We start from the raw sequence: 12912 nt of genomic DNA, 5'->3' as shown, positions 1-12912 counted from the left end.
ATTATTATTTATCTGTTTTTGATAAATAATTCTTGTCAGTCAAATTTACATTTTACATATTTTAATACTATTACTGCTTCATGATATCATGTTTATATTAAAATTAATTTTTTTAAACGAATATTAATATTTTCCTTGTTTAATTAATTTGTTTAATATTATGCTTAATTATTATTTTTATTTTTATTTTTTATTTTTTATTTTCTTTTTTTTTCACCATTTTTATTATGGTTACTTACATAATAATAAACATTGATAAGCAAAATACTAATTAACCAAAGTTAATACATGATTAATCCGAATCTTTACGGATTTTCGGGGGTTTCTTTTTTCGTTTCAAAACTTTTTTTTTTTTTTGATTTTTTTGATTTTTTTAATGATTTTTTTATTTATTTATTATTTATTTTTATTTATCCACTTTTTTTTTCATGTTATACTCTTGTGTTATTATTTATTATTATGATTTTGTGTGAATGTTATTTTTTTTTTTTGTGTGTGTTTGTGTTAATGTTTTGATATTCTATTATTGGTTTTTTTTTGATATGGGCGAAAAAAAAAAAAAAAAAGTTTTAGATCAAAATTTCCGCCGATATTTAAAATTCATTTTGTTTTTTAAATATTTAAACAACCAACAAAAAAATTCAAAAAAGAAAAATTTATATTTTCAATGAGATCTATTTTAGAATCAAGAAAATTTCCCCTTTTTATTTTTTCTTTTTTTGTAAACTAAAAAAATAAAACATTTTTTTTTTTTTTTTTTTTTGTTTATAAATAAATAAATAAAAGATTAACGAATATTATTTTTCCTACGTGAGATTTTTTTTTTAACAAGTAAACTTACAACATCTATTACATGTGAAATTTTTTTATTTATTTATTTATTTATTTATGTTACTTCAATATGTTACTTCAATATGTTACTTTCAAAAAAGTTGTAAAAATAAATCATTCGAAAAAAAGGTATTCGAATGCATAAACGAATAATAATAATACTAGATTAGGATTAAGTTTTTCTTACAAAAAAAGATTTTTTTTAAAAAAAAAAAAATCTATTTTACAAGCAATCAAGCAAGTAAAAAAACGTGTTTATCGCATTTTTTTACTTACAATAACTTACATTTAACTTACATTTACTTACATTAAAATTTTTTTTTTTTACAAGTTAGGTTTATAAAAAAAAAATTTTATTATTATTATTTATTTATTTATTTATTTATTTTTGTAAGCAGTAAAAAGCAGTAAAAGCTGTAAAAGCAGTAAAACCATGTTGTCGCATTTATCGCATTTATCGCATTATCATTATCGTATTATCGTATTATCATCGCATTATCGCATTTTTTTTTTTTTACTGCATTAAGTTTTCTGACAGGTTAGGTTTAGAAAAAAATAAAAAGAAAAAATAAATAAAAATATTATAATTATAAATAAAATAAAATAAAATAAAATAAATAAAAATATTATAAAATAAAATAAATAAAATAATATAAAATAATATAAAAATTATAAAAATAAAATAAGATAAAATAATAAAAAAATAATAAAAATAATAAAAATAAAATAAGATAAATAAAATAAAATAAATTAAAAATAAAAAAATCCAAAAAAGTTTTCTTTTTATTTTTTTCACATTTTTTTTCACATTTTTTTAGCAATAAAACAAATCTTTTTTTAATTAAAGTAATTTTGTAATTTTTTTTTGTTTGTATGATAAATATGATAAATATGATAAAAAAAAAAATTTTAAGACCAAAGATTTATTTATCGGGTTTAATTTGGAATTTTTTTTCTTTTTAAAAAAGACATAAATATTTATTATTTATTATTATATAATTTTTTTCGTACAACGTGGTTTAAATTAGTTGCATTTTGAGGTAAAATGTCATCATCTCCATCAATTAATGTTGTACATGATGTGAGAGAAAGGATAAACACTTTTATCAAAATTAAGAGGTTTAAACCTTTAAGGTCAAAATCGATAAATCTTATATGATGAAATGTTGGTTATAGAGATTTTAGCAGGTAAATAAACGAGATGCGGCAAATTTAACAATTGGGCAATTAAATTGGGCAAATAAATCGACACAATTAAATTGACAATTAAAATTAACAATTAAATTATGACAGTTAAATTGACAGTTAAATTGACAGTTAAATTGACAGTTAAATTAACAATTAAATTGACAATTAGCAACCAACCAGCCAACAATTAACAGCCAATAATTACCAGCCGACCAACCATAAATAATTATAATAATTGTAACGGATGAATCATTCTTTTTAGACTGGGTTATGTATGTGTCTACCCTCGTTTGTAATTTCACATTTAAAATTCTAAGACTAGGTTATGTATGTGCCTACCCTCATTTGTAATTTCACAGTTAAAAATTCTAGAACTAGGTTATGTATGTGCCTACCAACTCGTTTGTAATTTCACATCTAGATCATTCTAGTTATGTAAAGGTTGAATTCAAAAGTGATTACTTTATAAAGAATTTCTTATAAAAAAAATCTCGTAATTATATTCTCCAACTGATGCGATTAAGTCGGTCATATTGGATTTGATGAAGGAAATGTATTCGTGTGAGAGCTTAGTAGTGTGAGCTATTTACTCGAGCTTGGTAGAATGATATACTATTCATTTATTGAGATTCACGAAAAATATACTATGGGATTGGAAACACTTGACACACACACACACACATATATATTCAGACTCTAACTTCTCAGAGGACGTAGCCCAAATCTTCCCAAACAGTATGTCCTGGTACTAATGGATTGGCAATTGCATTATTATTAGCCGGTACAGTATCGGTACAGTATTCCTTATATGAAGAGCTCCACCTCGAAACTGATTAACATTTAATCATTTAATAACACGCAATGCATTATTACTTTGATGGCACCAATATTTGCAAGACCAATATTATCGCGGCATTTCTTTAGAATTGACCTTCAAGTAACCAGTATCTTTTAAAACAAAGTTGAGCAGCATTATTCGTAAAATCAACGTTTCGAGCTATTGTTTCCCTCTCTTAAATTATTATAGAAATAATTTTCCAATTAGAATATTGGCACTTCGCTATCCTTCTATGTTATATCTCTTTAGAAATCAATATACCTTTTCATAGGTCAATTCAAAGGTAAGGTCAACTCAAAGGTAAGGTCAACTCAAGGTAAGGTCACTCAAGGCCGCCTCAAAGTAAGGTCGACTCAAGTTCATCTAAATATCATCACCCCTTTAGTTTAAACGTAAAAATACTACACAACTTACACAACTACACAGCTACACAACTACACAACTTACACAACTATACAACTTAATACAACTACATAACTACATAAGTAATGATTCAAATATTTTGATGTATTACATAATTTTTACCCCAGAATTTAAAAATCTAAAACGTAAATAATTTTTTAAACCAATAAAACTTAATCAACAATAATTTTAACTTAAACTAAATTAATTAAAATTTTTTTTTTTTATAACATTTTATTTACTTATTATTTACATGTGATGTTTATGCTTGTTGTTATATTTACAGTGTGATTGGAGTGTTATCCGCTTTACACAAATTCTAAATTTGATCTTATTGTTATTTATTAAATATTAAGAATTTCGATTTTAGAAGTTTAGAAGTTTTTTTTTTTCCTTTCTTCTTTTTTTGACGTTTTTTTATTATATATGTTGTATATTATATTATTATTATTATTATTACTATAATAATTATTATTATTACTTTCAATTCGGATATAACGGCTAAAACGCAGTAAATGATACAAATATTTGGAAGTATTAAAAGGTTATGATCACATGATTCATAATCTAAGGTTTTGGACACGAACTTTATCAGCTTATTAAGATAAATAATGTGATCAAATCATTATGAATGTTCCCTCATTAGGATATATTGATATATAAAAATGATTTGTTTGATGGCTTTCGTAATGATAACATGATCCACTCCGTACTTTTTTTGCAGCATGAAATTCCTGTTACAAAAAAGAAAAAATTTTTTTGTGTGGGGATATTTTTTTTTTTATATCATCATCATCATCGTACATTTACAGTTTATTTTTTTGTAATCTGATTTTATTTTTATTTTAATTTTATTTATCTTATTTTATTTTCCTTTCTGTTACTCAAAGAAGAAAAAAAAGTGTGGGGTGAAATTAAAAAAAGGACAAGTATTAATTAAATTATGTAATAAAAGTCAATTGTTGTATTGGAAATGAATATATTTATTTACAATAATAATAATAAACAGGTTTTTTTTTTTTTTTGGGCGGAAATAACGGATTTCTTTTTAAAGTTTTTATTTGAGAATATTTTTTTTTTTAATGATGTAAGTAAAATTGATTAAAAAAAGAGTGAAAATCAGGGGGAAATAAAGGCGAATTTTAAAGTTACAACTTTACAAACAAGTTTTTTTTTTTTTTTTTACAATAAACACTAAACTAGAAATAATCGCATCCATCAAATTTCATCTATAATAAATAATAATAAAATAATAAAAAAAAAATAAAAATAATAATAATAATAATAAATAAATTCAAGATTAAATTCTTGATTGTCTACCTGTGGATTGTTTATTAAAAAGGGGATAATAATAATAAAATTTATAATTATAATTTTATAATCATTTTTTTATAATTATTTATAAAAAAAGAATCTATTTTTTTTTTTAAAAAAAAAAATGATTTACAAAAAAATAAATAAATAAATAAATAATGTAATAATAATAAATAATGTGTGAGAGTAAAATTAACCATATTTATAATAAAACTTGAAATCTTAATTTTAATGATTTTCAAAATTTTTTTATTTACTTTTTTAAGTTTATTTCTTGTGGAGAAAAAAAAAGTTGTGGAGAATGTGTGGAGTGATTGGAGGGAAAAATTTTTGTCATAATCCTTTTGAACCGCGGCGCATGGCTTGCTTTTGAAAATTCGAAATTTATTTTTGATTTAATTACCAATTATAGTCTTATTCTAATTAATTGTTTGATGATGTGATGTGTTCTTCCATGGAATTTGTTCCATGGAATTTGTTATTATTGTTATATTTTTGGGAAGGAAGGAAAAAGTAATGCAGAGCAAATGAGCATATGAGCAATACAATATACAAATAATAATAACAATACATTTTTAATTATTTTTTCAAGACTGATTTGCAAAAAAATCAATTATATCGGAATTTGAATTTCTTTAATTTCATTTGAGAACATGAGACTATCATTTTTAAAATCAAAATGTCATTTTGACACGCGATATGGATAAACCCACGCCGCAGTAAGAATTTTTAATTAACTTTAGGGAAAAATATGCATCATGTATGTACTATACGCTTTACTACAGTATAAATAATATTATATTATGTATGATATTGTAATTTTGTAATTGCATATTTTATACATTACACATTACACATTACACACATTACACACATTACACACATTACACACATTTCACACATTTCACACATTTCACACATTACATATTACATACTACATATAAATAAATAATGGAAGATCAGGAAAAAAATATTCTTTTAAAAAAAAAAAAATTTTTTTGGTTCAATGCATTCATCGTATCACGAACCTTACTGAATCTGGTAATATAACCAAAAAAAAATATTGTTTCTGCATTTTATTTATTTATTTATTTATCTATATGTGTTAAATTAAAATTTGTCACATCATATTATTATTTTTTTTTCTCATGCGACATTATTTTTTAAAAAAAAAAAAATTTTTTTTTTGATCTAACTTACTTTCATTTCTTTTAACAAAAATAGTTGAATAGACAACCAAGTCTGGGTACAAAAAAAAAGTTTCCCAAAATAAAGAAATGTAAGAGTTAAAGTATCACAACATGTGACCACTTTTTTTTTTTTGGATTACAAATAAATGCCCGGTAATTTATTTTATGTAGGAAATAATTTTGATGTGTGGGTGTGACCAAGCGGAGAAAGAATCGGAAAATCAACAAAAGATCTACAGATTTACCCTTTTCGAGGTCAAAAAGAGAAAAGAAATTCCCGTCAATGAATAATTATTTATTTATCAATATGAAAAGGATTATAATAATTAATAATTAAATAATAAATAATACGCTAAGATAATTTAGATTGATTAAAATAGATAATGTCAAAAAAAAAAAAAAATTCCTGATTGAATTGTCATTTTCTTTTACGAATCAGGATAAATGTGTTTCATAAAAAAAATCTTTTCCTTTTTTTTCTTTATTTCCTTTATCATAGAGTAATCATTGAGTAAATCTTGAGTTGGTTCACTGGTTTCACTAGTTTCACTCGTTAGGCGCAGTTGAAATTGAAAATTTACCTTTTTTTTTTAAAGTCGTACAGGAAAATCCATTTGAATAAAATATGCGGGGCAAAAAAGTTGGGCAAAACTTCTAAATTAATAGAATACGCTTGTTTTTCTATTTTACACCGTGAGCGATCTAAACCTTTTAGGAGCTGTAATACTCGTGATATCACATTACAAAAAAAAATAAATATATATTATTTATATTTATATAAATATATATATCTATTTTTTTTTTTCATATAAACGGACATGATGATTTTAGGAAACACACACAACATATTTTAAAGTTCAAACTTCAGGTTTTTTTTTTGACGCCCTTCCTCTTATTGCAAGTATCACAGTTTTGTGCAGGAGAAAAAAAAATAAGTTTATTATTTACTTTTAAATATTTACAATTTCATGCGTAATTGTTTTTATTGTTTGAAAAAAAAAAAAAATTTTTTACAATAATATTAATAAAAAAACAATTTTTTTTTTGTTTTCTTGAAAAAATAAATAAATAAATAAATAAATAAATCATGAATTATGAAGTTAAAGTCTAAAATGAGAAAATTACAAAAAATATCTCACTTTATTTATTACACAGACATAATAAACCTAAAGTTTTTTTAAGTACAATAAATATATTTACAGTTTTGTAACAACAACAAGAAGTACATTGACATTTACATTTCAAATTTTATTTATAAAAAAACATGATGCAGAAGATGCAAAGAATGTAAATGCGCATACTATTAAACTTTTTTTTTTCCTTTGTGTGTGGCGGCTAATATGGGCTATATTCTTATGTGTGGGGCCTAAAAAGTTTTGCATTCTTTTTTTTTTTTTTTTTTTTTCCTTGCATTTTGCATTTTGCATAACTTTACATTTGCATAATTTGCATAATTTGCATCATTTGCATCAAAAAAAAATTCAAACTTTTTTTTTTTATGTATCATGTCGAGCATATTTACTTACCATAATATATATATAAATAAATATAATAGGATTGTCATAATGCATGTATAAGGATTTTGTTGGGTCAAAAGTACCTTCAAAGGAATTGGATACCAAAAGGGTCAAGAAGGTAAATTTTTCCTATGACATCTTATTTATATTTATATATAATTATATAATCATATTGCTATAAATAATGGCAGTCAGTTATCATGTATGATCTACCTTCATATTATGTATGTAGAATATACTTTAACCTTTTTTTTTTTTTTTTCTTCTTCTTATATTCTTGTGCTTCAAAAAGATAACCCATAATATATATATATGCTGTTTACTTTAATTACAATAATGTAATTTACCACGCCATTTTCATTTTTTTTTTTTTTTTTTTTTTTGATGCTTGATTAGATTTATTTATACATCTTACAGCAAATCGTATAAAAAAAAATTTAATTTTTTTTTTTTTATTTATATTATTATAATTATAATTTATTTATTTATTTATTTATTTTTTTTTTAAAAAAAATAACAATAATAATAATAATAATTTATATACACAACAAAATTTTTTTTTTTTATACAGTTTATATTTGAAAAAAATTTTATAATAAAACTTATATTTAATTTGGTCTTTTTTTTTATATTGTAAAAAAAAAAAAAACCATCGTCTTGAACTTTTCGTGTGTTGTGTTTCTTTTTACTTTTTTTTTTTTTTTTTACCTTTTCCTTACTGTTTTTTTTATATTTTAAACATTTGGAAATATAAAAAAAAAAAAGAAAAATTTTGTTTTTCTTTTCTTCTTTTCTTCTTCATTTTTTCTTGAAATGTTGACTTGTTAATTTTTTTTTTTATAATAAAAAGGTTTATAAAAAATATTCATATTTTTTTTTTTTAAAAAAAAAGGAAATTATTATTTTTTCTCGCATTTTTCACTTTAATATATACACGCAATAAAAAAAAAGAAATAAAATAAATATGGCCTCTCGTAAAACTTCAATATCACACGTTATGAACGATAGTTCGGCTGTCTCGAACGTTTCAGACCACCACCACCAACAATCAACTTCTGGTGCTTGTAGCCTGAAGAACTTGTTGTCTGATGACGGTCCTTCTTCTCACGTTCTTACTCAACAACACGCGTCTTCTTCTCAACATTCACAACCACCTCCACCACCACAATATAACCAAAGTTCTGGTAACGGTGGTAATAATATAGGAAGTTATGGTGGTTCTTATTCAAATGAACAACAGAACCGTGAATATTATCGTTCGCATCAATATCAACAACAACCACATATTCCACAACTACAACCTTCTCGTAATCAACAACAACAGCATCATCATCAACAACATCATCAACAGGAACAGTTAGAAGCTGGTTCAATATTATTATCATTGTCTAATCCTAATCAGAATACTACACAGTCTCCTCCTTTAAATTCTCATTATAGGGATCATTATCCCCAAAAAGATAATGAACAACAAATGTCTGATGTAGAAGCTGCTACAACAATTTCTTCATTATCTAGCATATCAAATAATAATAATAATCATCATAATAATAATAATAATACTATAAAACCAAATTCACAACAAATTGAAGTGAGTTCTTTTGATAATTTGAATTGTTGTTATTTTTAATTTGATTAATTTTGATTTAATTCCTTTTAACTTTTTTTTTTAGCAAAGACCTAGAGCAAAAAGTAATTCCATGTCAATTAAATCATTAATGTGTGGTTAGTAAAATATAAATATATATATAGAATTTCTTTGATCAAAATTACCTTTTTCAATTTTTTGATTAATTCGATTAATTCGATCAATTCACATTTATAAAATTCAAAATTTAGGTGACGAATCTACTTCATCAGAGTCTGGTCATTCAATTTCAAGCGGATCATCAATGGTTAATATCTATAATTAATATTTGTGCTTTTCGCGTTTTAATAATAGTCATTATCTTTTATTATTTCAATTATTTTCATTATCTTAAATTATTTCAATCATTTTCAATCATTTTCATTCAATTCTCATTCAATTCCTCATTCATCTTATTCATCTTATTTATCTTAATCATCTTAATTGTTTTAGGTTACATCACAACAAAAATATCAGCATCATCATCATGATACATATTCAGAAGATATTAGAAATGGTGATATAAATGCGCATGATAATCAGGTTCAGAATCAACAAATTGTAGACTACAATAATAATCCTTATAATTCATCAAGTTATAGAAAACATAATCATGTAAAAAGACCACCATCCGTAAGTTATAAAAGATATAAAAAAAATAATGTAATCTTTTTTTGATCCATTTTGATATGGAGACTCACGTGATTCTCTCGCGTACTTCTTAAAAAATAGAGTGGTCCAATACCATTGGTTGTGAATACAAATTCTAATCCAAAAATGCGGGATCCAAAAATGATACAAAAGAGAGGAAGCCCTCAGAAACGTAGACCTTCCGATTCGAACGAATACAGTATGATTTTTTTTTTTCCTTATTTTAATATATATTTATATATTATATAATTATTACTAAAAATGTCATGTGATTTTAATAGCAGCAAGGCCAAAGTTACATCATCCAAGTCAATATTCACTTGCTAGTGCTCCAAAATTGAACGACTTACGAGAACAATTAGGTGAAGAGAAAAATACAAATCGTATAATAACTCCAATAACCCCAATAGCTCCAATTGTAACCCCAATAGCCCCAATATCCACTCCGATGCAAGGTTTGTTATCAAAAATGATGATTATCAGTTAATGTTAATTATTATGATGTTTTAAACAAAATTATATAATTTAAATAGTTAGTACAAATCATATGGATTGGAATCGTACACAACAACATACACAACATTCACAACATTCACAATCATATCGAACACCGCACAATGTCCCACCGCCACAGTCTGAAATTTCAGTTTCCAATAATCGTTATATGAACAATCATTCGGTACCAATACCGAAGAGTGGAGGTTCACCCTCATTTCATGGTGACCCACAAAAATTAAATTATCAATCAAATAAAGCTCCTTCTCCCCCAAATGGACCACCCGTCCACGTTCCTAATGGTTATTCACATGGACATGGTGCAGGAGTTGGTGGAATGATAGGAACCCATACGGTAACATCTCCTTTATAATTTTAATAATTCGCCGATTTTTTTTTTTAAAAAAAAACTTGTCTTTATTAATTATTATTTGTCTTGATTAATTATTAGGATGTTCCCCCACAACCTTCACAACAACCTCCTCCAATGATGCAACAACATCAAATGCCACCATTACGTGGACAAAACAGCGCGTTTAGTAAGAAATATTATAATATGGTACGTGTATCACTTTATTAATTATAACTTTTTTTTACCCTTTTTTTTGTCCCTATCTGTCGTTTCTTTTTTTCATTCTTTGAAACGATATGTGATCGATCAATTCATTTTTGCAACAGAAGCATGATCCGAAAATGAAACGGAATGCCCCGCACGCTTATATCTCTTACATGATTTATACGAACGTCCGTAATCTTTTTTCTTTTCATTATTATTAATTATATTGTTTTTTTTCTTCTTATTTTTCTTTTCTTTTCTTTTTTTTATTTTTTTATTTTTTATTTTTTTTTTGTTTGAAAATTTGACGAGATAATCGTTGGATTTGTACATACAACCTTTTATTAAAATATTTTTTTACCGTATCTTTTTTTTTGAAATTCAATTTAACAGGAAAATGCCAAAAGTAAAGATGGTCCCTTACAGTCACAACCTCCACAGAACATACCAAATAGACAAATCATACCAAATGGTTCTCCTCCATTGAATGAACATGGGATGTTAAATCCGCCGATGGTATCCCATCATCAACCACAAGTAAATGGTAATATGTATAATTCTCGTGAACCACAACATCCCGGTTACCCTCCAATACAACCAAATACAGGATATATTCATTCTTCAGAGGTATATTAATAATACTTAATACTATATATCAACATTTTTTTAAAAATTAATCAATATTAGATTACTGAATTATATATATGAATAGTCTGCAAATTCAGGAGTTCCACCACGTAGAGTATCAGAACCATCCATGCATTCACATTTAAGTGTTAATGCAGGATCACGTAATGGTTCACATGGTTATCCTTCAACCCATGTTAATGGTCCACCACCGCCAATAGAAGAACATCAACAACAACTACTACAACCACAATCAAATACATCTCATCGTCATTCAATGAGTTCACCCAATTTACCTAATCCTAATTTATTACCTCCAAATACTTCTGCTCCAACACAAAAGCATTCGTCTTTACCGAATATATTACCTGCTAATCAACATCCATCACGACAGCATGTATCAATATCAAATGGTTTAAATACTACACCACCTTCAACTTCAAGGGCACCAACAGCTTTACCTCCAATTCAATCTACACCACATCATCATCATGTTTCAAATACGCATGCACCACATCATCATCATCATTATCCGTCAGAACATCAAAACCATGCACATCATGGACATTCACATCATTATCATCCAGTATCACAACCTCCACAACCTTCTTCTGTATATATGTCAGCTCCTCCGTTGGTCCAACATCATCAATACTCCGGGAAATCAGCTTCACCACAGATACCTCCTCAATCTCCCGTGATGAATAATCCTTCACGGCAACCTCCACAAGGTCCACCTGCAAATCATTACCATCAAGGACCACCACAAAGTGGATCAAATCGTATGTCAGGAATATCAACATCACATCATCATCACCACCATCATCACCATTCAACACCTTCAGATCCTGTTGGTCCACCCATAAATAATAATCCACCAACAAGTAATATTTTAAGAGAACCATTAACGAGATTTTTAGATCAACAATCTCAGCCAAATGGGTATGGAAGTAGTGTACATCATCATCCGAATGGAGTCCCGGGAGGTCATATAGGTGGTCCACCACCAGTTCAAAGAGCATATTATTGAAGGATGTGATTTGTGAATATTTATTTTTATTTTTTTTTTAATTTTTGGACCCTTTTTTAGTAATTACATATTTCAGTAAATAGTTTCTTGTTTATATATATATATATAGTAGACTTTACGATGATTGACTAATTATTATCTTTACAAAAAAAATATTTTGGGAATTAATCATGTAGAGACAAAAAAAAAACAGTGAAAAAAAACTCTAGTATAATAATTTTTTTCTTTTATGCTTATATATATATATAATATTTTTTTATACATAATGTAGTTATTTAAGAGTATCTGTTATTTGTGCATAGTTTTCTTGTTTGCGTTATCTTTTTCTTTTTTTACATATATTTTTTTTTTGAAAAAAAACAATATTCCCTTTGTAAAAAATTGTGTGAATGGATTATAACGTATTATTTTTTTTTATTAACACTTGTACAGTTTCTTTTTTTCTTGAATTTTCTTTTCCTGTTTAGATATATTTTTTTTTGTTTTTTTATAAATATTTTATTATATATTATCACCTATTTTTTATTTTTTTCTTTGCATATTCTTTCGGTCTTGCATATATATTTTCTTTTTTGTAAATGAGCATAAAGTCATTTTGTTAAAAAAAAAAAAAAAAAAAAAGATAAGAAAATAAAAGAATGGTTTT

General features: G+C 25.2%; 1 protein-coding gene across 1 annotated transcript; it reads left to right on the top strand.

The window, feature by feature from the left end:
• Positions 1-8028: 8028 nt before the first annotated feature.
• Positions 8029-12866, top strand: OCT59_016545 (uncharacterized protein). The gene is made up of 10 exons (XM_025308419.2): positions 8029-8871; positions 8954-9005; positions 9120-9175; positions 9361-9540; positions 9640-9757; positions 9843-10013; positions 10092-10408; positions 10505-10612; positions 11003-11236; positions 11322-12866. The coding sequence occupies exons 1-10, from the start codon at positions 8245-8247 to the stop codon at positions 12264-12266; spliced, it is 2808 nt and encodes a 935-aa protein (XP_025188139.2). The 5' UTR covers positions 8029-8244; the 3' UTR covers positions 12267-12866.
• Positions 12867-12912: the final 46 nt, after the last annotated feature.

This window comes from Rhizophagus irregularis, chromosome 25 (genome assembly GCF_026210795.1).
Source record: "Rhizophagus irregularis chromosome 25, complete sequence".
NCBI classification, from domain to species: Eukaryota; Fungi; Glomeromycota; class Glomeromycetes; order Glomerales; family Glomeraceae; genus Rhizophagus; species Rhizophagus irregularis.
This window is presented reverse-complemented; position numbering and strand designations above follow the sequence as displayed.

Excerpts from the sequence above, each read along its gene's own strand:
- OCT59_016545 (XM_025308419.2), top strand. The coding sequence starts at position 8,245 with ATGGCCTCTCGTAAAACTTCAATATCACACGTTATGAACGATAGTTCG. Across the intron at positions 10,014-10,091 it reads AATATCCACTCCGATGCAAG|TTAGTACAAATCATATGGAT; the intron begins GTTTGTTATCAA and ends TAATTTAAATAG. Across the intron at positions 10,613-11,002 it reads GTAAGAAATATTATAATATG|GAAAATGCCAAAAGTAAAGA; the intron begins GTACGTGTATCA and ends TCAATTTAACAG.